The sequence below is a fragment of the Cygnus atratus genome, chromosome 4, assembly GCF_013377495.2.
Source record: "Cygnus atratus isolate AKBS03 ecotype Queensland, Australia chromosome 4, CAtr_DNAZoo_HiC_assembly, whole genome shotgun sequence".
NCBI classification, from domain to species: domain Eukaryota; kingdom Metazoa; phylum Chordata; class Aves; order Anseriformes; family Anatidae; genus Cygnus; species Cygnus atratus.
This window is the reverse complement of record NC_066365.1, coordinates 61,493,118-61,518,819: the sequence shown is the minus strand read 5'-3', so window position 1 is coordinate 61,518,819 and position 25,702 is coordinate 61,493,118. Positions and strand designations below refer to the sequence as shown.

Below are 25,702 nucleotides of genomic sequence, written 5' to 3'. Positions count from 1 at the left end.
CAAGCCCATCTCAGGGGAGGCAGGGATGAAATCCCTCAGACCTCTCATGCAATGGGCATTTGGTCACTGCTAAAATGTTTTGGAGCTAAATAAACAGATAAACAACCTGTGGCCAGAAGCGTATTCTCATCAGCGGATTTATGTATCTATTTCCACAAATATTTCTCAGAGTCACTTTCTGGCAGCACGACCTGTCTGCTAAAAGCACCCTGCTAAAGTAGCTGCCTTTGGGAGAAGTTACTACACAGCACCCACTTGCAGCAAAAGCTGGAGCCTGCCCCCAGCTCTAGGACCTGCAGCACGTACATTTGCCCACACAGTTCAGCATATGACTATCTCTACTGGCTTGTGACAAAGCACCAACTCCCCTTCCTTGCTATTAGGCTTTCCACATAGTTTGCTGCACTGTAGCCCATTCCTGTGGTGCTTTAAAAGGGAAAAATGCATGACCTCTTGGTGCTGCAATAAATTCTTCTCAGCAGATCTGCCTGTGGCTTTTTAAAGCTCCTCTATCTGACCATGTCATCAAGCCTCTTCCTTATCAGTCTGCTTCATGCAACTTCTCGCCTCTTCCCAGCCTCACGTCTGCAGCTAGCCACTTAGGGCCTTCCTTTCCTTTTTCCTTTTTCGAGTGGTGCCAGTGACCACGAAGGGAAGCTGGCGAGCAAGGGTGCAACCACCACAAAGCAGGAAGAAAACAACAATGGGTACAAAGTCCACCCATCCAGCTAAGTTACAAAACCGTATTGTAAACCATCCGGGCTCTCTGACCCCATTTAAGTTCCTTTACTAGGAAAGAACAAACTAACTGTTTCCATCGGTAGCAGGGAAGGGAGAGATACCATTGTTGTTCTGACACTTGGAAAGTGCTCGGATACAATGACAATGAGTGTTCATGCCACGTCTGCCACCGGCACATTAGGAGAGTCTCAAAAATCTGCTTCACTATAAGAGAGAGAGACGCCGGCCCTCTCGATGAGCTCTAGTTGGGGGCACTAATATAGCTGGAGAGGCTGAAGGAAGAAGCATGTAGTTTATATGTTAAAGATCCACTGGTAGCTTTGAGAGCTTCATTCCTTCCATTCATCCAGTCGTCCAACTGCACACTTATTTTTGCTGATCTCAACTGAAACAATGAATTGCATGAATGCAGAGGCACAGAAAGGGGAAAGGCTTCTAAAAGCTCAAGGACAATAAAAAATTACTGCCACAGTTATCCTCACTGTGTCAATCTGTGCTGAAAAACCTTATTCAGGCCCCTGACTTACAACGAAGTCAGGCAGCCTACCCCAAGAGACTATGTGTGGGTGCAGAGCTTCTCAAGGGTAGCTCACTTTAAAGGTGAAAGTCTATAGGAACGCAGCACACAACCCAGCCCAAATCAATCTTTCAAAACATTTTGTGCGTGAGAGAATGTGTGAGGTCTAAACTCTCCATCTAAATGTAACCCTCTGAGCAGGAGCAAGATGGAGGACAGATGGAAGGAAAACAGCAGAATTTCCCTGGTTCCTTAGTATTCTTCTCCAAGGGGATCAGATTTTCTCCAAGTTTCATGCAATGTAAAAACGTTGCACGCTTGTGCTAGCTTGTGACACCCTAAAAAACAAAACTGCAACACCTCTTGTGACATGCCAGCCTGTGAGAGCACTGACATGTGAGAAAATGTTCAGTCTATAGATGCTCTTTCTGAGTTTCTTTGTAGATCTCACTCTCCATCTCAGAGAATTTAAACCGATAATGTCTGGCAGTTCAACTCAGGCATCCAGGCCTTCTTTTTACCTTTTCCTTTTTTTTTTTTTTTTTTCCCTTGAGGGGGAAAGGATAATTTTTTAAGGCTTTGTTTAGTATTTTTATCAATTAGCAAACAGACTTGAAACCTACAGGCAGAGCTAATGAACTTCAATGGATCTCTGTCAAGGTCTCTTAGCCTGCACATTAAGACACGAGTAAAGGACTGTGATCAGTTTATTTGTAATCCAGACACTACACAACAGAGTGAGTATTTAAAAGATGACAATGAAACCAAATGGTGCACCATTTTTCAATCTTTTTTGATATGCAGACACTGAGAAATTTTAAACGCAAGATATGCCAACCCCTGTAAGGCAAATAAAAGACTGCCAGTGGGGAGTTTGCTCTTCCTAGTTACCTTTTATGAAGCCCTTAGAAGTAGTCCTGCAGGTCAGCCAGTCCCAGAAAATCCCTCCCAGAAGTCTGCCACTGGCAGACAAAAAAAAAAACATTGAATTAATATTTTTTCACTACCAGGTAGAAAAAAAAAATGCAAAGTTGAACATTACATAATAAACAGTGCTAGGTAAATCAGACCATTAAAAAAAAAAGTGTCTCCTATTGGCAAGCAATTCTGGTTTCTCACTCTTTTCTTTTTATATAGCTATTATTTTTTAACTTAATTTCAGATATGAGTCTTAGATAAAATCAGATAGGGAGTGAGCATTGAGAAGTGACAAGAGAATTGTCTGTGTTTTGGTTTTGTCTATTCTCCCAAGTGATACTGGATTCAACTATGAGAAATTCTCAGGACCTAAAAAACATACTTTTTATAGGCAATGTATTCAGTTGCTCCTTTTGGTGACATTCTCCTGTTAGGAACACACTGCCTATTCTATTTCAGTAACTAGAATCACCTCTTTTTGGCTGCAGACCATCCCAGAAGCTTCCAACCTCTTGCTTTCTTTCATACATACATTATTTTCTTACATATTGGGGGGAAATCCTACAATATCCTCTCCTTTTACAGCTGTATCAGATATACTTGTAGATTCCTTCACCTTCTCCTCCCTGTATCAGAGCTCATGGAAAATGGTCAAGTAACATATTTCAAGACCTGTGTCATTTCTGGCCTTTGAATAAACATGATGGCCACACAAGCCAATTGTACACACTCATGACTAAGTTATGTCCCTGAAAAAGCAAAAGTTACTCTATTACTCATCACCAAGTGACCCTTCTTAACCCATCTGTTAAGTCCAGGAGAAGGTGCTTCTATGAATAAAAAACTCTACTTAAAGCAATCTTTAGCATTCGGAAGACAGCATCAAAGCTGACTATTTTAAACTGCATATGTCAACTATTTTTACTATTAGTGCCTAATGAGAAAAAAAAAGAAAAAAAAAGCCTCTGGCTTGTTCTGAAACCAAGGCTGTAACTTTGCCAACATTTTCCTTACTCTGCTAGCTGGCCCACAGTTTTACCATGTTTGAATTTGCTTTTTTTTTTTTTTTGTGGTGTTCCTAGGAACAGAGCATGAGCATTTATGCCAGTCTGTCCCTTCGCTGATCTCTCTTCCAGGTAGGCTGGCCAAGTGATGGCACCGTATTTCCACGTATGTGCCCACATAGCCAGGACAATTAAAGCTAGCTTTAGGGCCTGCTTTAGTTCTCAGAGCTTTCTTGGCATTCCTGTAAGTGAAACGACTCTGGCTAGTATATACAGCTACCATGTATGATGCCTAAAGTTTAAAAATGTGTTCATTTACTGAACCAACACTTGTGGAAAGGATTTCCAAATATAATTAAAAAAAAAAAAAAAAGGAAATTTCACAGCCATTTTAGTGTTTCATCTTTGTTCACAGTCTGCAAATAAAAGTCTAGATTGGTTGCTGATATAAAAGCAAACAGATGTTTGAGTAAATATTTCTGGGTTTTCTGCAGTTGAACACATAACCTTCTTTTCATCAGTGCATATTATTGATTAAAAAGTAGCATCAGTTGTGTGGACACACCTAACAGCTATTGGTGAAGCATTTAGTCTTGATGGCTTTTTTTTTTTTCTAGAGAGAGAGAGATACACATTTATTTATTTATTTTTTTTTTTTTTTTTTTACTCCCCAGAGTTTTTCTCCTTGGAAGATCACTAGATCACTCCATACTCATAAACAAAGTCTAAAGATGCCCTAGACAAAAGATTTGGGTTATAATTCGCAATGTTTGCACTGGATATACTATTCAGGACATTCTGTTCACACAGGTTTCTTGACTGATACAACTCTACTGAATACGCATTTGCAACATGGCTAGATGATGATGATTATCAGAATAATACTGAAAGAAGTTTTTTTTCTTGCTATTATTAAAAAAAAATCTACAACAAAATTAACACTGAAGTTGGAAAATTCAGAATTGTGAATATATTGGTCTTTGGGGTGCTCTTCCAGAAAGCCTAAGACAGAGATGACCGAACATATTTTTACCATCTGTTTTGGAAGACAGGTGAGATTTTAACAATTGAATCTTCTGGTCATAGCCAGATTGCCTCCAATGGTCTTGTCTGTTAAGCTTTAACATCATATGTGATAGAGTAACTCACAGGTACTGACACGGTCTGCTTGATATGGGCCAAAGGTTTCGGAATAGACCGAATCAACTGCCAGATCTGTCATTTTCATCCAGAAAAAATCTGCACTCATGAAAAGCACAGTAAGCAGGTAAATATTTATGATTTCATTTACATGTACAAATATTTTGCCAGTTCAATGCGGGATAAGAAATGTAAAGGTGACATTCCAGCCAGGTACTCTGAGTTTGGATTACTTTAAGTTTGTATTCAGTCACATCATTTATTTAAATATTGTACCCGATACATCATTGTTAAAGTGTTAGTTGGGTCTGTATGAGAACTTCAAAAATCATTTGTGGAGGAGAAAAGAAACATTTTGATAAGCTGTGTTGTAAAGTACCAATTAGGCATGAGAATATATACATATATATTTAAATTAAAGATTGTAACTATCAGTGGTATTTTCTTTTAACATTCCAAAGGCAAAAAATTCTTTGCTCTACAAATAAATTCTTATAAATCTAGAATCATTCTAAGTGATTCTATAAATCCCTGTGGGATGAAATGATATAGCAGTAACTGGAATGAAGGAAATGTCACGGAGACAGAAAAACCACAACGATCTTTTCCTTAACGCACTAGCAGAATTTTAAGAAGCAGATTTTTCAAGTCTTTAGTAGCCCTTTCTAGATCGTGGACAGCTGAGTCAGATCTGTGGTTGAGTTTTTCAGGGCCTTTTATTTCAGGGCCTTTTTTTAAAACTACATTGTTATATGAAACCATAACATTTGGCATAATAATAAGAACGTAAAACATGTTTCTGAAGATACCCTTCAACAATTAATTACTGACATCTTCTAAAAATGCCAACTGTCCCAGAAGTGGTTAGGTAATGTCACAGATTAAGGAGCTTGTAAGTACAGCCTCAAAATCAAGATTTTTTAACTTTTTTGAACTTATCACAGAAGTTAATTACTACCCCCAATTTTCCAAGAATCACAAGAATTTCCATGTATCTCAAGAACACACAGCTCATTGGCCCTTTCCCTTTTTAAAGCAACTGGGTAATACAGCACCATTAGGTGTGGCTTCTACATGTAGAAAAAGAAAAAAGCCTTCGAGAATGGTTTAAATTGGAAAAGCAAATGTGATGCAAACAGAAATATTTAGGTCTTAGCCTTAATAGAAGCTGGACTTCGTTACACAGAGTATAGCAGACTGAGGAATCGCGCAATAATTTTGAAACTATTACTTGAAATATTAATACATGAATTAGTAGGAATCAGTAGGCCATGACTGAAAAAGCATTACACAGGAACATCTTTTAAAGGGATCAAGTTGTGACAATTGCATTTGAGAGAGAAGTAATGCCCCCCCAAATTCCTAGATACAAGAATATTACAATCTAATACACAAAAATTATGTACAGTGGAGAAGGTAACAGGAATACTTAAGGAGATCGACTCTAAAATGTGAACTTACAAGGGAACATGACAGGTGTAAAATTTTACATGAAATTTGGTACTTGATTTCATTAAATATGCTCAACCAAATTCAGATTAACCAGGACTAACTGAAGAAAGGTGAAAATATTCAGATCTGAAAATACGCAACTGTTCAGATCTGCAACCCGTATTATTTTTATACTTTTAGACTGTATCCATTTCACTGCCTGTATTCCATTAAATTAGGTATTCATTTTCAAAAGATTTGCAGCACTTTTTTTTTTGTCAGTTTCCTCAGACTCCCCGTAGCAGCATTAAAACTTAACCATTTCTTCTTACTAACCTAAAGAGAAGTTGGCCTAATTAATATTGGTAATTGATTATAATTGATTGGTTAACATGACACTGGCATTGATGTTAGCTCCAAAGATTCACTCAGTGAGCACAAAGCAAAAGCGATAGATAAGCTTTTCTAAGACATTTGTTCTGTTTTACTGTTTTGCTGTTGTAAACCACTGCTCTTAAAATATGCAGGATGCCTAATGGAAGAACAACTTTGCAGGCAGTGATATGACAGGACTGGGGAGCGAGTTGAGATATACTCTATGAGGATGTGCTGTGTGTTCCCAATATGAGAAAACAACTTGGGGACACAAGTTTAGGAAGGAGGGAAGATGACACCGAAGGAGAGACGAAGCAAGAGAACTTGCGAAAACTCAGACACGCTAACTGAAGGCATTGTTTGGAGGAACTTCAAAGCAATCTATGAGGCTCTGCAGACATCACCATCTGCCACACACTTCTAAAGATTTGATGTCTCAAGGGGCTACTTCCTGCAAGACATGAACATCTTCACAGAAGAGATTAGAGATACATCATGAACTATCTCATCCTGACCATTTATCATGATAAACCTGCCAAATGCATTAAATTTGCATAAAAGGATGTGGTCTCCTTTAATATGATACCTATTTCTCCATTTCTTAGTGACAAAAAATGAATTGAAACACATTTAGTAGGAGTGCTGCAACTAATCGCTTATAGTGAATAGTCTGCTTTTGCTGAATTTCCACACTATGATCTAGCTCTGAGATTTTTTAAAAGTTCTTTTTCATTCACAGCATACGTTTAGGTTGTCAGCTGTCAGAACACTAAGCATCTCTCTAAATGAATGAGAAATGCCAATTTAAACTTGTAAAAAAATCTCACAATGTCACCAAAAAAAAAAAAAGAAAGAAAACACATCATTGATATTTTGAATGATTATCAGTAGTGGAATTATTTCTATTCATTGAAATTCCCTACATCAGTAATGGAGGTTCTGGGTGAAACTTCAACTAATTTCACTTTTCTTTAAGTTTTTAGGATGGCATGGCTAAGATTTTCATGTGTATGTTGTTTAATTTAAAACCATTACCCTCATCCTACCCCTACACTCCCTGACAAAGAGTCCCTCCCCAGCTCTCCTGTAGCCCCCTTCAGGTACTGGAAGGCCGCTGTAAGGTCTGCCTGGGGCCTTCTCTTCTCTGGGCAGAACAACCCCAACCCTCTCAGCCTGTCTTCACAGGAGACGTGCTCCAGCCCCCTGATCATCCTTGTGGCCCTCCTCTGGACTTGCTTTAATATGTCCATGTCCTTCTTGTGCTGGGGGCCCCAGAGCTGAACACAGCACTCCAGGTGAGGTCTCACAAGAATATAGTAGCTTTTTGCTGAGTTATTACTTCAGTGTATCCTTTTAGATACATCCTAGGCAAGTTTTAAACACAGATAATCAAGGACATTATACAATCTTGAACTTTTGCATCAGGTCACCAAAAAAAAAAATCAAAATGTCCTTTTAAAGGCACTGTATGCTGCATCAACAAACCCTTTTGCTTTTGCTATTCCCTTTGAGTTACTTAAATAATCATTCTGCTCATGGCCAGTCAGCTTGGTACATCTGCTGGCAAGCCATTTCTGAAAACCTTTCCCTTCCCTTCCTAATGCTTTCACATTTACTGTATTATTCTCCCATTTCCCTAAATCCAAAAGTGAATAATGGAAAATTTTGGTAAAACTTAAGATGGGAAATATACCTCACATACATTGATTACACACAAGTGTGCATCCTTTTTCCTTCCACTTCCCACAAAATGGCATGGTTTCCAACTAATTCCTTACAGATATTGTGTTCAGTCTCTGCAGTAAGACCAGCAAGCCATTGACTAATTTCTGAGTTCCTTTTATAACAGTGTTTCTGTGGGATGGAAGGGACTCAGCCTCCACTGAAGTACTGCTACCTGGTAATAAGCTCCTCCATCCACCAGTCGCTACAAATAGGATTTACAGAGTTCCTCCAAAATGCCTGTAATACTCTAGGTATGAGATCTCACCCCCTCTAGTGACTGGTCCCAGTGACAATAGGATACAGCAGTTTACTGAGAGTTAACAGGAGCCTTCACCTTTTGCTTTTGATGCTGAAAATCCAAGGTGTTTAGCGTGCTGTTGATTAAAGGTGTCTGCACACCAGCAGCATTGGTTCAGTAACACACTCCAATGGAGATTGGCAATGGGCTCCTACACCACACCCGAGAATCCATCCAGAGTGTCCTCTTCACCTAAGGGGCATCTGCAAGTACTTGCTTAACAAAAGCATAGATTATCCAGCTCATTAGTTTAGAAATTAAAGGTATCAGCTTAAAGAGGAGCAAGACAGAGGACTGTATCTAGAAAACTATATTAAGACCCTGCAATTGGGAAAATTGAGGCTCAAAACCACATCTAAACGATGCTAATGTTGGAAGTTCCAGTTCTGTTGCAAGGCTTCGTTCGCTGAAAACCTAACAATACTCCAGACCTTTCCTCAACTCAGCTCCAAAAAGCCCAGTAGCAGCATTTCTTGTTGCCCAAATGTCTTTCTTTAACAAAATATTTACAATCTCCCTGTTCCCGTGGTGACGAAGCACCTCAAAGGCTTAACCTTCTAATCCCATGCCTCGCTCTGCCCATGCCTCCACAGGAGGGTAGAGGAGCAGAGGGGAATTTGTGGAGTTTGCCTCAGGCGTGGGCAGTTCAGCAGGAAACTCAGCAGACTTCTGGGCTACTGTCCCAACAGGCCTGTTTCTTCCTCCAAAAAAATATTACGTGATTATGAATGCAAATGAATAATAACAATAATAAAAAAAATCCCTCCTTCGGTGAGGGTGCAATTAGAGGATTATTTGAAAGTGTGCTAGTGAGAAAATTCAAGGGCATCATTCTTCCATGGAAGACTGAAAAATCCAACAAGTTTGCACCTCAAAGACTCAGTATAGGGAAAGCAGATAAATGCAAGAGTGAAGCATTTTCAGAGAGAAGCCGCATAAGAATTTTAGTCTGTTGTCTTTGGGAAGAATCTGGCAATGTCTTCTATGCCAGCACTAAATAAATAAATCAATCAGCATTCCCCACAGTCACCGACTTCATTCTGATCCCTCCATACTTCCATAGCTGTGTCCCAGCTTCCTAGCCCAAATCACTTTACCATACAACTGCTTGTGTTGTGAGAGCTTTCTTTAATGGATTCATGCTCAAAGCGTAAAAGGCAAGCAGCAATACACACTTCAATATTTAAAAGCATAAATAAAAATCTTAATAGATCCCAGATGTTTAATTTCCTCCAGCCCTTGTCAATGATTGAGTTGGCGCTGATGTAGATCATTTTTTAAGATCGGTGGTCAGTTTGATGCTGAAAATAGTTTAGATGTCTGGAAATTCCAAATGCAATTTCTACGAATAAATAAGCTATGAAGTAGGTGCAAGAGAGACGACTATGAATGCAAGTGGCTGTACTTCTGTAAACACTTTATGGCCTGAAATGCACCCAAAGGTTTTAAATGCAACCAAGTATAAGACAGATAGTAACATTTTGTCAACACACACACAACCTTGTAGAGATAATTATTTTAATCTCATTTTCTTAGCAAAAGAACTCCAAAGGTTCATACAAATAACATGCTGAAGGAATCCTTACTTTATGGTAGATATACGGTTCTGGAGCTGTTGAAACTAATGAAGAATTTGCTGTTTACTTCAGCAGAACTAAGATTTGCTAGCTGCATCCATTTGTCACTTATTAAAGCAGCAAGTTATCATTTACTGTGCCAGGCAAATAAATACAGAAAATACAGAAATACAGAAAACCCAGCTACAAAAAAAAAAAAAAAAAGAGCTGCTGAACTGAGTAACCGAGGCCACTGCCAAGCACACAAGTTCGTAGCTGTAACGAGGAGCTCAATTCCTTTGCTCTGATTTTTACTTGGAGAAGTCCATAGTCTCCTAACAGAGGGCAACCAGGGAAGGGTGGGTTTTTAAAGCCCATATTTAGCCTACACAAATCCATGATGTGTGCACTTGACGTCATACCAAGGCTGTAAGTCTGCCAGTCCAGCAGCCACAAACCACACATGCTGCCAGTTGCAGACTGAACAGACACTAAGAGGCTATGAATTTCATTTAATCGTCTCCTCTCCCCTTCCCAGTGAAGCAGAGAGGCTAGCAGCTGCTTGAGGAAAAACGTTGAAAAATATTAACTATGAATGTTGAGGATTTGTTTTCGATTGGTATTAAAACCAAACAAATGAAGACAAAGCCTAATAACAAATCTTGTGAAAATTGTTATTTATTAATACAGCTAACAACGTAGGCTTCAGAGTCCACTTTCAATGAGTGTGGATAAGCTCACCTAAATGATTTACTTCCTACAACTTGTCAGATGTAACTACTATTCTGCTAATTTATGTGCTGTTCATTTCTCTCCAGCTAAATTTCTGACTGAAAACTTAACCCCCTTTCTTGTTATTTGCTTTGCTACTCAATATTCCCCGATACTGAGTGCTGCTGTTTTTAACCATGCTTTCTGTTATACCTTTGGCATTTATGAAATGATAACTGCAAACATCATCTAAGCCCCTGAACACACAGTTCTATCACATTGCCAACTATGGACAACATCTAAAATCTAAATATGCCCTTCTGATCCTTCAAGGTGCCTGAAATTCATCCCGAAGAACTGAATCACCTTAAATTGTTAAACCCATTAGAATAGGTAGGTCCCCAAACCGAGTTTTTGCTGAACCAGCTTCTGCAGGAATCAGGTGCGTGCTGAAAGCTGCCTCAATGGCGTACCCTGGCACCTCCAAATGCACGGCCAAAACCCAGTTCCATTGACATAAACAGGAAAACTTTGCCTGGGATGAGGTGCTGCATTACAGAGAGATAGTAAGAGCTGCCTGAAACAAATCTAGGAAGTTTGCGATAGATAAAAAAAAGATTAAAGAAAAAAAAAAAACCACACCACTACCATTGGCCCACAAACAGTATGTTATTTGCAATTGTGCATCTGTGTGCCATCAATCTCCAAGGAAGGGAAAGACTGCTGGGCTGAGCTCTCAATTTATATTTCTCAGTTGCCTCTTATAATCACACTCAGTGTTCTCAAGCTTAGTGCAGCTATTCCAGTAACAAAATTTTGCACGCCAGGTGGGTTTGTCCAAGTTCCCGTGGTCCTAATAGTTTAATATACTCCCTAATAATAATCTTGAAAATTATACAGGTAATTGTGTTTGTAAAAAGGCAACTTCAGCAAAACCAGGAGGATTCTTTCCTCTCAACGGGAAAAAATGTTTTAATAAAATAGCTGGTATACTCCCATTAAAAAAAAAAAGAAACTCTGAGAAGAAAACCATTAAAAATTCCACCCTTTTTCTTTAGCTTCTGCATTAAACAAAGCTAAGGGAGTTCTGTGGTCCACAAATGCTGGACGGATGGGCACTGAGCAGGAGAAGCATCCCTCAGTTCTGCGAGGCTGGGACCCAGGATGAGGTGTTAATATTCATGATCTAGACTGTGATTAGAGGGAAGGCTCTAGCTCCTTTGCAGGGGTGGGCCTAACCCAGCAGAGGTGCAGTGAATTGCTTCCCTTCCTTATTGAAATTCAATCCAATTTACACTGCAGAAGGCAGAAGGAGCATAATGAAATATAGCAGAGATCGTTTCAGTAGTTTTTACCCATCCACACTGTCCTGCCCCTAACCAATGTTTGCCCCTCACAGGATTCTACTCTTTTCAACTTGAAGCAGCCTCAGGAACAATTTAAGTTTCTTTAATATGGTAATCATTAAGATATTGCTATTAGATCACCATTCAGAAATGTATTGAGACTGTAACTACCTTCATTTGTGCAACACACCAATAATGCTTCAGTTCTGCTTAAGGTAGCCCGCTTTCTTTCAAAATGACAATTTAAACAGCCCCCTTCCCTCAGAAGCGGAATAAAAGATTTACAACTGCCTCCTTTATTTGCAAGCAAATACAGGTAGCGTCTGTTAAAAAGCAAAATCCATTAGACATCGGATAGTTCTGGTATTGTGAGTAGTCTCCAAAAGGCAACAGATGTGGGGACGGGAGAGGGGGGGAGTTGATTTTGTCTTTTTAATATTCAAAGTGGGTCTGTTCTCACTGGCTAATTAAATCAGTAGAGTGCAAACAATTAAAAAAAAAAATGTTGCCTTTCTTCCCTAGAACAACCTCTCTGGTTCTTCTCTACTTATTTATGACAAGACTGTAATATTTCCTCCCCAAATCCTTGTGAAATAAGATATATATTCCCCAACACCAGCCCTCATTGAGAAGAATATGCTTTTCTCGGGGAACTTAAGATAAGTTGTCCTTCCACTGTTAAGAGAAAATGGACTTGGAATGAGTTTCTCTGATTGACATGAAACTACTGAAGAATCACATTAAAAAAGTAATAGATTTAATAACAGTATCAGATGTACAAATCAACCAGTTGAACACTACCCTAAATATATTTGTACTTTCTTGGCAAAGCCAGGAGGTTTGCACGGGCATGCTGAATTATTTGAGAAGTAATGAAATGTGTTAATAACATTAAACAGTCATCTTCCAAGAACCTACTGTATTGTGGTATTTCTAGTCAGAGAATTTGTTGTAGTACATAAATATATGTAAAATCAATTAAAACATTTGATTTGTGAAATCAAAATGAATGTGAGATAATTAGATTTGGGTTTGAAAGTATTTTAAATACTATCCACTCTTAGTCTTCAGTTCATTACATTATACAGCACAGTGCTAACAAGGAGCTGCAGACACAGACCACAACTGCTCAGTGCTGGTACTGTACAAGAACAGAGAAAATGGTCCCAGCTTCAAGAATCTAGTAATAAATAATACTTATAATTATTTATAATATAAATGCTATAATAAATGTAACGGTGCACATCATGAAGGCAAGGGTGTGGATGAACATCAGTAGCCACCCAACTTTAAAAGCTCAGCAAAGATAAAATACCTCTGTGTGAAATAAGACAGATTGCACACACTGTGCCCTGTGCTGCTACTGCTTCCCACACCAGCCAGCTTAATGTAAGTTTGTGCGCTTATGCCTACCTGCTATGTTTAAGTGACAGCACTGTGGGTGTGCCTGAAGGTAATGGACAACAAAAGGATGGAGACTCCCTACATCACAAGGTAGTATGCACAGCAAAGAGACTGTTTGGCACCACAATGCAACCGTTTCAGCCCAATTGTTGCTAAGTTTTTGCAAGTATTGGGGCAAAGGAAAACATTATGGGACCTAATATTACATGAGTTTTTGGGAAACTCCTTTCAAACACTTGGGATCATCGTGGAAGAAACCACAGACATGCTTGTTTGAAGATGCAAGGTGTGACAATGCAAGAAGCGATGGTCAGAGACTACTGGAGAACAAGTCTTACGAGGAATGGCTGAGGGAGCTGGGTTTGTTTAGCCTAGAGAAAAGGAGGCTCAGAGGAGACCTTATCGCTCTCTGCAACTGCCTCAACGGAGGTTGTAGTGGGCTGGTGGTCAGTCTCTTCTCTGAGCAACAAGCAATAGGGCAAGAAGAAATGGCCTCAGGTTGTGCCAGGGGAGGGTTAGGTTCGATATTAGAAAAAATTTCTTCACTGAAAGGGTTGTGAAGAAAAAAATTGGAACAGGCCGCCCAGGGATGTGGTTGAGTCACCATCCCTGTAGATATTCACAGGATGTGTAGAGATGGTGCTTAGGGACATGGTTTAGTGGTAGACTTGGCAGTGCTGGCTGGGTTAACGGTTGGATTTGATGATCTTAGAGGTCTTTTCCAAGCTAAGTGGTTCTATGACTCTGTAGTACCATCAGGTATTGTAAGGTCCTGAGCCTTTAGAGCTACAGACTTCCATCTCAGCTCAATGCATTATCGGTCCAATTTTAAGTTTATCAAGAATTTCTCACAAAAATATAACTTCATTGTGAGGCAAGCAGTTCATGAATTACCTACAGCTGAAATACTGATCTATTTAACCCACTAAATTCAGGGTTTTACAGAGTTGTGTGCCCATTGCCAAATGCTTTCTGTATCTGTTTCATTCAACTCTGCTACTGTTTGAACGGACTCAGCACCAAAATGTACTTTAATCGCTTCAAGCGCTCTTTTGGTTAACCAAATTAATGGTTGGAAACAAACAAAATATTTACTCTGTGCTGCAGCCAAAACCATGTTTCTTTACGTTATCTGAATGATGAGCAAACACCAGAGCACTGGAGATAAGAGCAGATCAGACTTACTGAAGTGATGCCCCATCTTATGACACATCACATCACAGAAAAATACGTATTATAAGGGCTCTGAACAGAAATGAGCCCATTATTGCTTAATTTTACTGTATCACAAAAACACAGCAGAGCAATCCAGCCAAGAGGTTTCTCTTCATACTCGTATGAGACGGCATTTATCAACACCCACTAACCTCTGGATTTTTACCTGTTTTCTAAAAGATACTTGTGTTACTTCGTAAGCCACAAGGTGTCACAGTGGCTCAACTGGAAGGATTCTTGTCAGTCTAGACACGCAGGTTTTGGCTTCAGGTTACATACCAGTGCTAACACCGCTCTGTACTAGGAAGTCTGTGCGATGCTGCGTATTTAGGAGTGCAGCCCTTTGGATGAAACAATCAGTCAAGGTGTAACTCAGTTGCTTCAGGATGCTCTTGATGTGGGTGTTAAATAATCTTGCAGCACTGTCACAGAAGAGATGTACTTGGTGTGCTGGCATCTTGACCGATCTTTTTACTTTGCATTATTAACCCTGACAGAGTGTTAAGAGGTATTGAAAAGAGCGGAGCTAATCATTCACATCAAATAATAAATCTCATGAACTCCACTTCTTTCTACTCAGAGTTGCTAGGAATTAGTAACAATTTATTTCAATGCATTAATTATTCAAATTTAAGACATATGTTTGTCTTTCATAACAAGCAGTGTGCTATAAGCATGTAATATTCTGTTAAGACTATATACTGTAAGTGGTCATATGTCGCATGTTACTATTTCTCATCCCTGACTGGGCTGAACTAGAGCTTATAATGCCAGGAAGCTTTTAATTTTTTTCAGCAATCTTATATTACATTTTTTCTAAAGTAACTACATGGTAAGCAGTATATCCTGCCCTATGGAAAAAAATTAAAAAGTCCAAATACATCATATTTACTGATCTTTAATTTCCCATTGCCAGCACTCATTGACGTTAATTTGCTTTATATGCATACACCTGTCAGTCCTCATTGCAAAGCAATGAGAGATTTGTCTCTGGTGTATTTAATTTCTAAAGATCATGGTTCTACCTGGGAGGTTCTGGAAACTCAAAACAGTAACACTGCCTCTCAGCTTAGCCCATATAAAATAAACAACTTCTTTTGAGAATCCTTAACAACTTGAAATTTGCATTCTGCAATTATTTGTGAGAATAAAACTCCAGTGATCAAACATGCACAGAAACACATAAAGAGCATGAGCATAGCCAGAGCAAATTCACTGTTAAACTCAAGTGAATAGTCATGGAAATTTTACACGTAGTATTTGTTGCGCTCAGGTAATGAACCTTTACCCAGAGCGTTGCCTTTCCATATCCCATTATTCATGCCAACACATTCATTAAAACAGGCCTATGCCTTTTAACATAATCAGCAACGTGCATAGGTGTGGCCTTCAAAGAGTTATTACCATAGTTTACAGGCATGCTGTTCGTAAATACAAGCAGAACTCCACTCGGTGTAAAATGCCAAGCTTCCCACAAAACATATGGTAATTTTTGCTCTGTAAAACAGATAGATGTGCTATATAATGCATAATTGCAGCACATTATATCTGAACTTCTAATTGCTTAAAATGATACTTCGAATCACATCAACAACATTATTACCTAATTACCCTAAGGGTTAACTGATACTCCAGTGATTAAGTCTAGGTAGAGGTGGTGAAGCTATTTTACTGCCTTCATGCAGTAAAGCAAGTGGTATGGTTGCAAATGCACATATAGAATCCATAACCTGTTGATATTTTTACCATTTTGGTATGGAGAAAAAGAAAGGTGGAGAAATGTTGGCTGAGTACCAAAAAGGAGGGTCTTGCAAGATGCAGAACAACTTCAACAGGAAGAATTTTCATTTGCTCTAAAGGAATTATTTTGCTTTTACTTAATGGTGTTTACTAGTCACAACAGCATTATTGTGATGTGAAAGATTTTCAGTGCTTAAAGTGGAAACAAGAATTATGGAAGACAGTGACACTGATCTGAAAAGGCAAGTTACTATTAGAATACAAGGGATTGAGTATGTGGCATTTCATATTCCCTTTAACCAATTGCAAAAACAAACAACAACGAAACCCACAACACTATCCTGGTTGCAAACCCAATGGCAAAGCAGGTTTCATGCCTGCCTTGCCTATCTCAGCTGAAGCTGGAGGTTCTGTACCCCATAGAAAAGGAGCTGGTTAGGAACACTGATGCCGCTGGCTGTCTTCCTGAGGGATAAAGTGAGAGTGCTCCAGATTAAATAATAAAAATAAGAAGTTTCACTCTTTACTTTTGTGGTTTCTGAACTTCTTCCTCGCTCCATGTGACTACTCTATTTAAAAATTTAGAATATTTCTTTTTGTCCAATGTGGTTAATATTTCAGAAATCTCTTTGTATCCTGCCCTAGGACAGATGGCAAGTCTTCCTCTGAGACAATGTTCCTCTAGTGGCTGAAGCAAAACTACACAACTGCAACACCAGTCACAATAAGGTACACGAAATACTGTAAACATGCAAGGTAGTGAAAGTCATCATTCTCTCAATCGATTTACTGCTTTAGCAAATAAACCTAATAAAAAAAATTAATTTGAAGAAACAAGTGCTTGAAAGTCCAAAGGAAAAACAAGAAGTCTGCTGCATAGGTGATGCAAGTCTGCACATAATAACACTCAAACAAGAACAGTTGTTTTCTCCACGTAGTAAGTTTTTGAAGAATGAGCACAGTGAGTCGACATTTAGGTCTATGCCTGGGTCTGCCTTAATCATGGGTGCCCATATGTGATCACTGTTATTCACATACAAGGTTTCCTTCATGTCCTGAATGCAACAGATGAGGTACCCAAGTAGCCTGTGCAACCCTTCTGGATCCCGAAGGATGCTCTAGTCTGCAGCCAGCAGCCGTGTAATGGATGGGATCTGGACAGATATTGAATCTGCTGTACGTGAGCAATCTGATCGCAAAACTACACCCTGAGATTAGATTTTCCCCTTCCCTTTTTAGGCACACACACAAATGGTACCGACAGATATGAATTAGTTTCTGCTCAGCTACCTAGGCTTGGCAAGCTGACCCTGTGGCTTAGGATCAGGCAAGATGGTTATCAGCAGGTAGGGCAGATCACACACAATAGTTATGACAGCAATGCTCTAATTTATCAGATTCTTGGAAGGATACAACAATCCAGCAGGTAGTCTGCAAGTAGCCAGGCAGCCGAGTTTAAGCACACTTAGAAATCTACGTCAAGTTCTAGCTTTACTGTGTCAGTTGTGAGCTTGTGACTCTGCCCTGGCTAAGTACTGAGCACCGACAATAGAAAGACCTTAGGGAGAAGGTCTAGTCTGACGCTTACCTTTTAGCTGCAGAGTTATGAATACTACTGATGAGTTATTCATAAAAAATAAGCCAGCTACACCCAAGTCTCATGCTTCAGGTCTGCATGATGTGGACAGGAACAGCAGCCTGGCCAGGAGGCTCCCTGCAAGGGGGTCTTGACAAGCAGGCAGCAAGGTGGTGCCAAGGGAACCTACGTCTCGAGAAAAGGACAGCCTGCTTCTGTAAAATTTATGGCTGTTGCAAAGACTCTACGCTACCAACACGCTTCAGTCCTGATGAGCTGATAGGCTTAGAAGGCCACCAAGCCCCAGTATTTTATTTCTGCAAAGGTCTCATTTTTCCAGGTCAGTGATTTTTCACTAGCCCCATAAGGGATGGAAGTGCCAGAGTTGTCTCCAGAAGCATTGACTGTTTCCACAGAGGTTTATTGCCCTCAGGTGATTGTAGTTGATCCCCTGAAGTACCAAGAGTACGATTTGGCTTAGATCAGTAACTTATAGGCTTCAGTTTAGGAGGGCATGGCCATCCACCAGAATGTAAGAGATAGAAACAGTATTCTAGTAGTAATCTTGAACTGAATATTCAGCATGAATTCAATAGCCAAACCCTGAAAGAAAGGACTGGGGAAAAGAAACACACAAGCCTAGAGAGATTTCAGCCAGCATTTCAGAAAGGTTTCTTTCGCTACTATTTTTGGCTAAAAAATAAGACCGCTGAGGCCTGACCAACAGGCCCTGTCCTACCTCAGGCACTTTTGGAGACTACTGATCATCAGCCATTTGGGGGCAACCTTGTCCCTGCCAGGGTCACCCCTCTGAGTCTTTGAGTAGCCCAGGAACCACTTTTGGAAAAGAGCACCCAGCAAAATGAAGATACATGCTGGCCTGTTTACACAGCACGGTGAAGGAAAGCAAGCTCTGCTTGGGAAGGAAGCAACCAAATTATCGGCTTGGTTGGAATGCCTGTTTACAGCAGATATGCAACTTTTGGCAAAAAGATACGAACAAATACCATTTGAAGAGAGGAGTACAGCTAAAAATGTTGCAATGAGTTTAGAAGCCTACCCCATACACTTTTTCTATAAACAAAGGAAGTGTATATACCAAAAACAATATTTTTTTTTAATCTAATCTTGCAATCCAACTGCAGGCAAAACTCCTGTTTAAGTAAGAGTACAAGAGTGGGTCCTTGTAATGCTCTCTATTTTGTTCCTTCTCACTATCCAGAAGCTTCTATTTTTCTATTTTTGAGACTTGATCTGCATAGTAAATCTTGTTTACATTGGAGAAAGACTGAGTTTAAGGGTTTTTTTAAAGTGGATTTATGGTTTAAATAGTAAAGAACAAAAAAAAAAAAGAGAGAGAGAAAACGAAGGGTTGAAAAGGTTTCTTCATAGAAATGATCCAGTAAGCATCACAGTAATTTACAGAGGAGATCCAGCTTTAATACTTCACACTGACTCTCCCTCGACCCCCTCACCAGCCCCTGTCCCCCAAAGCCCCCCAACCCTACAGCATGCAGTTTACATTCTATATTATAACGTGAGGGGGGGGAGGCAGCAAAAGACATCCCTGATTGTAAGCTAAGGATCAGCATGGAAAGGAAGTAGTCTTTTTTTTTTTCCCCAGCCTCATAAGTATTGTTAGTTTGTAACAATTTTAATTGAAAACAGCTGCAACTGATTTTTTTTTTAAAGGGATGAAAAAGACTATATGAAATAAAATGACAATCAGAGAAAAAAAAAAAAAGCCTTGAATTCATTCTGAAGTCCGTGTCTGCCTAAATGGGTTCAAGGGTTTTCTTTTAAAACTGACCTTTCAATTTCAGCAAAGCGTGGTTTAAAAGTAGGCTTTGAAAATACTTTACTCGTGTTCCTAGAATTGCTACATACTATATTTGTGGATGAAGGAATATTTCCTCAAAAATGCTTTGAGACACAAGTTTATGTTTCCCCTCCGAAAAGCAAACTCATTGGACAAACTCAGATTTATGTATACAATATCAGATCTGTTTGTGATACTAAGTTGCTATGTGAACAAATGTGATGTCACAACATATTTTTATGACTAATCTATTAAAAATGCATCAGGAGGAAGAAGAAGAGAAGATTATTTCATCGGGTAGCAATGCAAGGAAGTAAAATAAGAGACTTCCATTAAACTGTAAAATTTTTGTTTTGCTTTGCTTTGCTTTAAATATTTGCTTGAATATGAATGTCTGTGTAAGCTTCCAGTTCATTTAGTAGCTCTTAAATAATCATAACATCCTTCTTTATTTTCCTTTTAATCTGCTTTAAGTTTTCTTTCATCGTGAAATCTCCACTTTTGAAAATTCACTATACAGTTCAGTAGGAGTTTAATATGATACGATTTGATTAAGCTGATTGTCTTTAAAACAAATATGCTAATAGTCAAGCTTTCCAGTCACCTTTAAAACACTCTTAGCCAGAAGGGCTCTACTCTCTTGTAATAGAAAGAGAGACAGGTGAATTTAATATACCATGATAGACAAAGTTCTAAAAATATAGAGGACTAAATAAACAAGTGAAGGGCTTGATACATTTCTTTGATTATTGGCAATAAAGCAACGCCTCAAACTTTAAACTGTCAGCAACTTTAAGTGATCTACGCACAGCACGCTGTAATGCTACTGAAAAATAATTATATACAAGATATAATCACCTTTTGTTTTCTTTTAAGTGTGAGCAATTTCAAATGATTAAGTATTATAATGGAAAAGGATTTACAACATCAAAGAGGAAAAGAGTTCTTGTGTGAATTTTTTTTTTTTAACATCGAGTTTTACGAAGAACAGAGAAAATATTTAAGCTAATTTACCTACATTGCATATCTGCTACCTAGGACTTTAGAAACTGCTGATTATGTCACAACAGGCTTTCTTCCTTGAAATGTTAAACTAATATAGATATAAAAATATTGAGATAAACTGAGTTTGAGTGAATAGTCATGAAATCCTTAAAACCACAAACATGCAAGGAAACAGCTGTATTTCAGTTAACCAGAAAGTTAGTTAACTGTGATGGAAGTAAATAAGATTTGTCTTTATACCTGCCAGAGATTATTAAACATTGAAATATGCATTTTACTTCTTTAAAACAGGATTGTTGATATATTACAAAATGGCACTAGACATTCCCAAGTATTATTAAGAAAGCATGTATTCATTTCCATTTAGGAAAAAAAAAAAAAAAAGTATTACAAGATTAGATTTCTTTGAGCAACTTTTAAGGAAGCTAAGGTGTTCCTGTATGTTGGTTAGTAACTCTGGCCCCCCAATTTACTTTAGATCACATAAGAATTAGCTAGGTAGTGGACTTTTGCCAGTACTTACATCATAAAACCACCCCCTGCCTGGGTGTGATTGGAATTCTTCGCCTAAGACTGACCCTGAATTTAAAAAGGCAGCTGTAGGTTCTGCCTGAGGAGCCCAGAAAGTTGTAACAAGTTTGGAGAGCAAAAGTTTGTACGTCTAGCACGGGCTGGAGTTGCTGATTCTTTACTTTCATCACTAGTGTTTCTTCCTAAAGAAAACAAGAATAACAAAGATATCCATGCTGCATCTAAATGACCTTTATTTATCACACGGTATTTTGTCTGCTTAACACGCTGAGCACATCCTTCACAGAGGCTATTTATTCCTTCCCATCGGATGCTGACACAAACCAGAGTGGGAGCAGCGGATTTCTCAGTGAGGGTCCCTAAGAGCAGAGCCACTCTCAGGACTTTTCCACCTCCCCCATGTACCATCCTCCCTGCTGCTGGCGGGGCAGGAGCAGAAATGGCATTTCCTGGTGCCTTCCCTGATGGTGTCTCTACCACCCCAGGGCTTTTACTGAATCACTTTTCACCTACCTGCAAGCTCTGTAGAGAAGTTACAGGGATTTACTACAAAGGTGGGCTCTACAGATGGAGGGGAGGAGGCAGATGGACATTACAAACACACTCCTTTCACAAGCCCTCTATCCATCCTCTGTACAACTTCACTCAATGACGTACATTTTGCTCTGCCTTGGAACTTCCACCACTGCAAGGGACGGCAGAGAATCTGACTCTAAAAGATTATTAAGAACACTTTAATTCCATAGGAAAACAACCCAATCCCAAAGGCTTTCCAGACATACGTTTGGGATGGAAGACGGAGTAAGAGCTGTAGGTTTCCATTTTTTAAAAAGAAATCCTCACTTGCCACTGGCTCTCTCCAGAAGTTGGGTCCAAGTGGAATCTGACAGCTTGCTACCCCCAGTCTTTTGGGCAGTTTCTTTGTAATTCCTTTCCCCTTAAGCTGCTTTACTTGTGCTCACCTACCCCCTGGGGCTCACTGAGTGCAAGCAGCCTCCCTCAGACAAGTGCCCACATTATTTCAAAGACTGCCTGAAGAGAAATGCTCAAGCAGTAAACCTCTATCACCCAAAGCACAAGCACATTCCTTCCAGGACATAGGAGGCTCCATCAGTCTGGACTTAAGAAATTCAGAGCCAGTCATACATGTTCCAGAAGCCTTCAGCAACTGAGCACAAACATGCGTGGAAGTGCAGAAAATTACTTGAAACTTCCACTCCCAACCTGCCCAAGAAGGCAGCAGGATTCTTTGCAGGCTCCCCGCATCTAGTCACTGTACGCATCCCAGGGAAGTAAATTTCCAAAAACTTTCTTTATTAAGGAAGGTGATTTAATTGGAGGATGAATGAAGTGACATGAAGCTAGCTAGAAAAATATATTTCAATAAACAACAATACGTACAGCAACAAGCTCAGAAATTAGAAAAGACAACCAGAATGTAAACACTGAACAATCACAAGGCAAAGATATTTCACTGTGAACAAATGAAGAAAAACCCTTAAGCATAAGGCCTTCATTGACTAAGCACTATCTGTCAAAGTAAAATCCTGCTGGAACCTATGGCAGGAGGAGCGGGTTACTGCTTTTTGCTCACAACAGTCCACCCAACAGGAAAGCCTGCCATGAAACTGGTCCCTCTCAGCACACCTCAGCCATGCAGGAGGGAGAAGTTGTTTCACAAGTCCCTCGAAAACTTTTTGAGTGTAACATTCGTCAAGGAAAATTGACCCAATAAAATACTAAAAGTACAGCTAAAATAATACGTGAAATTAACACTGACAGCTTTTCAGAACAGCTTCTATACAAAACCCTGAAGGAATCACTTAATGATACACACTTCTATTCATTTGGAAAAGTCTAGAAATTATGATGCTAGTATGTACAGGAACGTAAGGAACAGAGTTGCAAGACACTGACAAACAGTTTAGAGAAAAAAAAAAAGAAAATAAACACCAATGGCTAAATGACAACGACCATCAACAACCAACTACTTGGGGCAAAACTGAGGAGCAGTTCCCATGGTTTGGGGAGCTGCTTCGAGTTTCCAGCCAGCCTGAAGTGTATTTAACAATTACCCAAGAGCAGTGTTTTAGGACTGGCAGCGATAAGAGTGCCAGAAACCCAGTTCCCCCGAGCAGCTAGCCAATCCGAAAGCAGGTCACATCTTGTTAGCTGTATCATATACATTAAACGTCACAGCCCCTCCATGGCTTAGCTGACAATTCAGGCATGCATGTGTGTTTTGTTTTATGATAACCTCATGTTCTCGTCAAGAATTACAATGCAGCAAACAGGTCAATTTAAAATCCTTCACCATGCTTCGTGACACGAATTCGGCAGGCGTTTGCCTCTGTGTGACGCTATTAATTACGAAAGATGAATACTTTCGAGAAGTGTTTGCAGGGCACCACTAGGAAACTACTATGCAAAATTGCAGCCCCAAGGATGTTTGCTGCACAAACACAGCCACATGGGCAGAAATGCAGCCGGGTTCAGTCCACACACTTCACTTCAGCAGACCAAAAAGTGTGCTTTATTTAACCACATAAATAACAAGATGCAGCCACCACAATTATTTTTTCCCCTAAGTGACAAAAGTATTTCCCCTCTCCATTTAGCATTTTCCTTTGTGGTAGCTGATCTGGGTGCAGGAGCCTGGGTGTGTAAACCACTAACAGATTATAAAAAGCATAAGCAACAGTGAATGTAGTTTACATTATTAGGTACTTTTGACAGCTATACGATAAAGTCGTGAACAGATCATCCCTCTTGCTAAAAGCAACCGCATTCCCAATGTAAACACGAATTTCTCTGTCGGCTGCTCTGGACATGTGTTCCACCTTTAAGTGCAGCTTAGGCACAAGTTTTTAAAAACTCCGCTCCTGTTTTCTGTCAGCATTCATTTTTAATTTTAATGAGTTTACAAAACAAAAGCAGATAAAGGCTCGTCTCTCCCCCTAAACCTGCAACGGTTCTGGATTAGTTTTGTGCAGAAGCTGAAGAGATACCTTGCAATATTATAGCTGCAAATGCCAGCAGGACAGATCCCGAGCAAACAACACGCTAGGCACAGAAATTTCCTCAGAACAGCATTACAATCAGTCCTGAAGTGCTGTGCTGTAATTTCAAGATTTCAGCCTAAGCTGGTATCTACTCAAAGAGTTGCTCTGCATGGAAACATAATGAGGGATTACCCAATTAAACTACTAAATTAATTAGGGTTCATGCCTGCATATCCTGCACTGCCTAATGGGACGCTTCAGCTGGAATTCAGGCTGAAACCCAGCACGCTCCATGCACAGTAAAACAAGGCTGAGGGACTTACCTCTGTACGCGACTGCAGCCTCTTGTTCATTTCATATATTCGGTACTCTGGTTGCACCATGTATGGTGTGTGTCTCCTATAAAATGGGCCAAAAGGAGAAGAATAGAAAGGGTCATGTGGTGTGCTGGACATCTTGCCTGCTTGCAGCGATTCAAGCTACCCAGAGTATCACCAACATCCATACAGAGCACATGGGCTGTGTGTTCTCCACAGTACAAAGTAGCAGCAGGCGCACACACACACATACAGGCTGCACACACTGGCTGGGAACTGCTGTGGGAGCCCTCTAGAGCAGGAGGCGGCGGGGCGGGGGGGGAGCGGAGAGGAGAGGGAAAGAGAGGAGAAGAGAGGAGAGGAGCGAGCCGGGGAGGGAGCGGGAGGGAGAGGGAGAGCACAGGCTCCGGAGAGCTGGATGGCTTCAGGCACCACCGCTCGTTTTTAAAGAAGCAGTTTCTGGAGGGGTCATTTCCTGTCCACGCTGTGGACTAGTTCGAAAATATCATTTTCCTCTCCCAGCCTGACAGAGGTCCAAGGTTTGGTTTTAATTTCTCCCCGCCAGGACCCCTCGGGAACCTGGCAGCCGGGCTCGTTAGCATATAGGTGGTTTTAAAGCTGCCTGAGCCAGCCCGGGGACGCAGGCGGTGCCCACCCGCGGCCTGGGGCGTGGGGGGGGGGGGACGCGGAGGAGCCTCGGCGCTGCTTCCACACGGGGCTGCGCCACGCCTGGGGGCCGGGGGCGGTGGGGGGGACCCTGCCCCTTCCCCTGCCTCTGCCTCTACCCCGGGGGGTGCTGCGTTTGGGGGGGATCTGCCCCAAAACACGGAGCCCCCCCGCTCCCCCGGGGCAGGGCGCCCCCCGTCGCTACCTGAGGGCAGCCGCCCCTAGAGGCGACCCGTTCCCTCAGGGGCTCCCCGGCCTGGCCGCACAGAGCGGCGAGAGTGAACCCAAAAGCGCCAAAAAAACACCAAAAAGGGAGTCGTGGGGGGTGGGGGGGGGCGAGGAGCCCCCCTCGGGGGGCTCTTGAAGCAGACTTGGGTGGAAGTGCTGGAAAGGGGCTGTCACCTCAAGGAAAAGTCCTGAAAATCCAAGGAAAACAAAATGGGCTCATCCGCTCCATGGGAAAGTGCGAGGGTTGGGAGAGGAACCTGCAAATTACCTGGGGGGAAAAGGGGGAAAAAAAAGCCCTCGAAGCACAGCCTGCCTTTACACACAGCTGTAAAGTATCAGGCATTATTTACAGTGCTGAATAAATGTAAAAACAACAATAAACAGCGCTGAATTAATCTCTCATGCAAATTCATTCAAGCAAATGGAACCACTCTAGG

At 40.5% G+C, this 25,702-nt stretch overlaps 1 protein-coding gene across 12 annotated transcripts in view; it reads right to left on the bottom strand.

The window, feature by feature from the left end:
• Positions 1-24,925, bottom strand: part of LDB2 (LIM domain binding 2) — a 217,832-nt gene extending 192,907 nt beyond the window's left edge. For 2 of the 12 annotated variants that reach the window (XM_035568996.2, XM_035569004.2), the window contains exon 1: positions 24,378-24,754. In XM_035568996.2, the coding sequence (XP_035424889.1) occupies positions 24,378-24,509 (132 nt within the window). In that variant the 5' untranslated portion in view covers positions 24,510-24,754. Of the gene's footprint in view, positions 1-24,377 lie in introns of all 12 variants that reach the window. The other 10 variants (XM_035569002.2, XM_035569005.2, XM_035569000.2 and 7 more) reach the window with 9 other exon arrangements.
• Between the last annotated feature and the right edge of the window lie 777 nt (positions 24,926-25,702).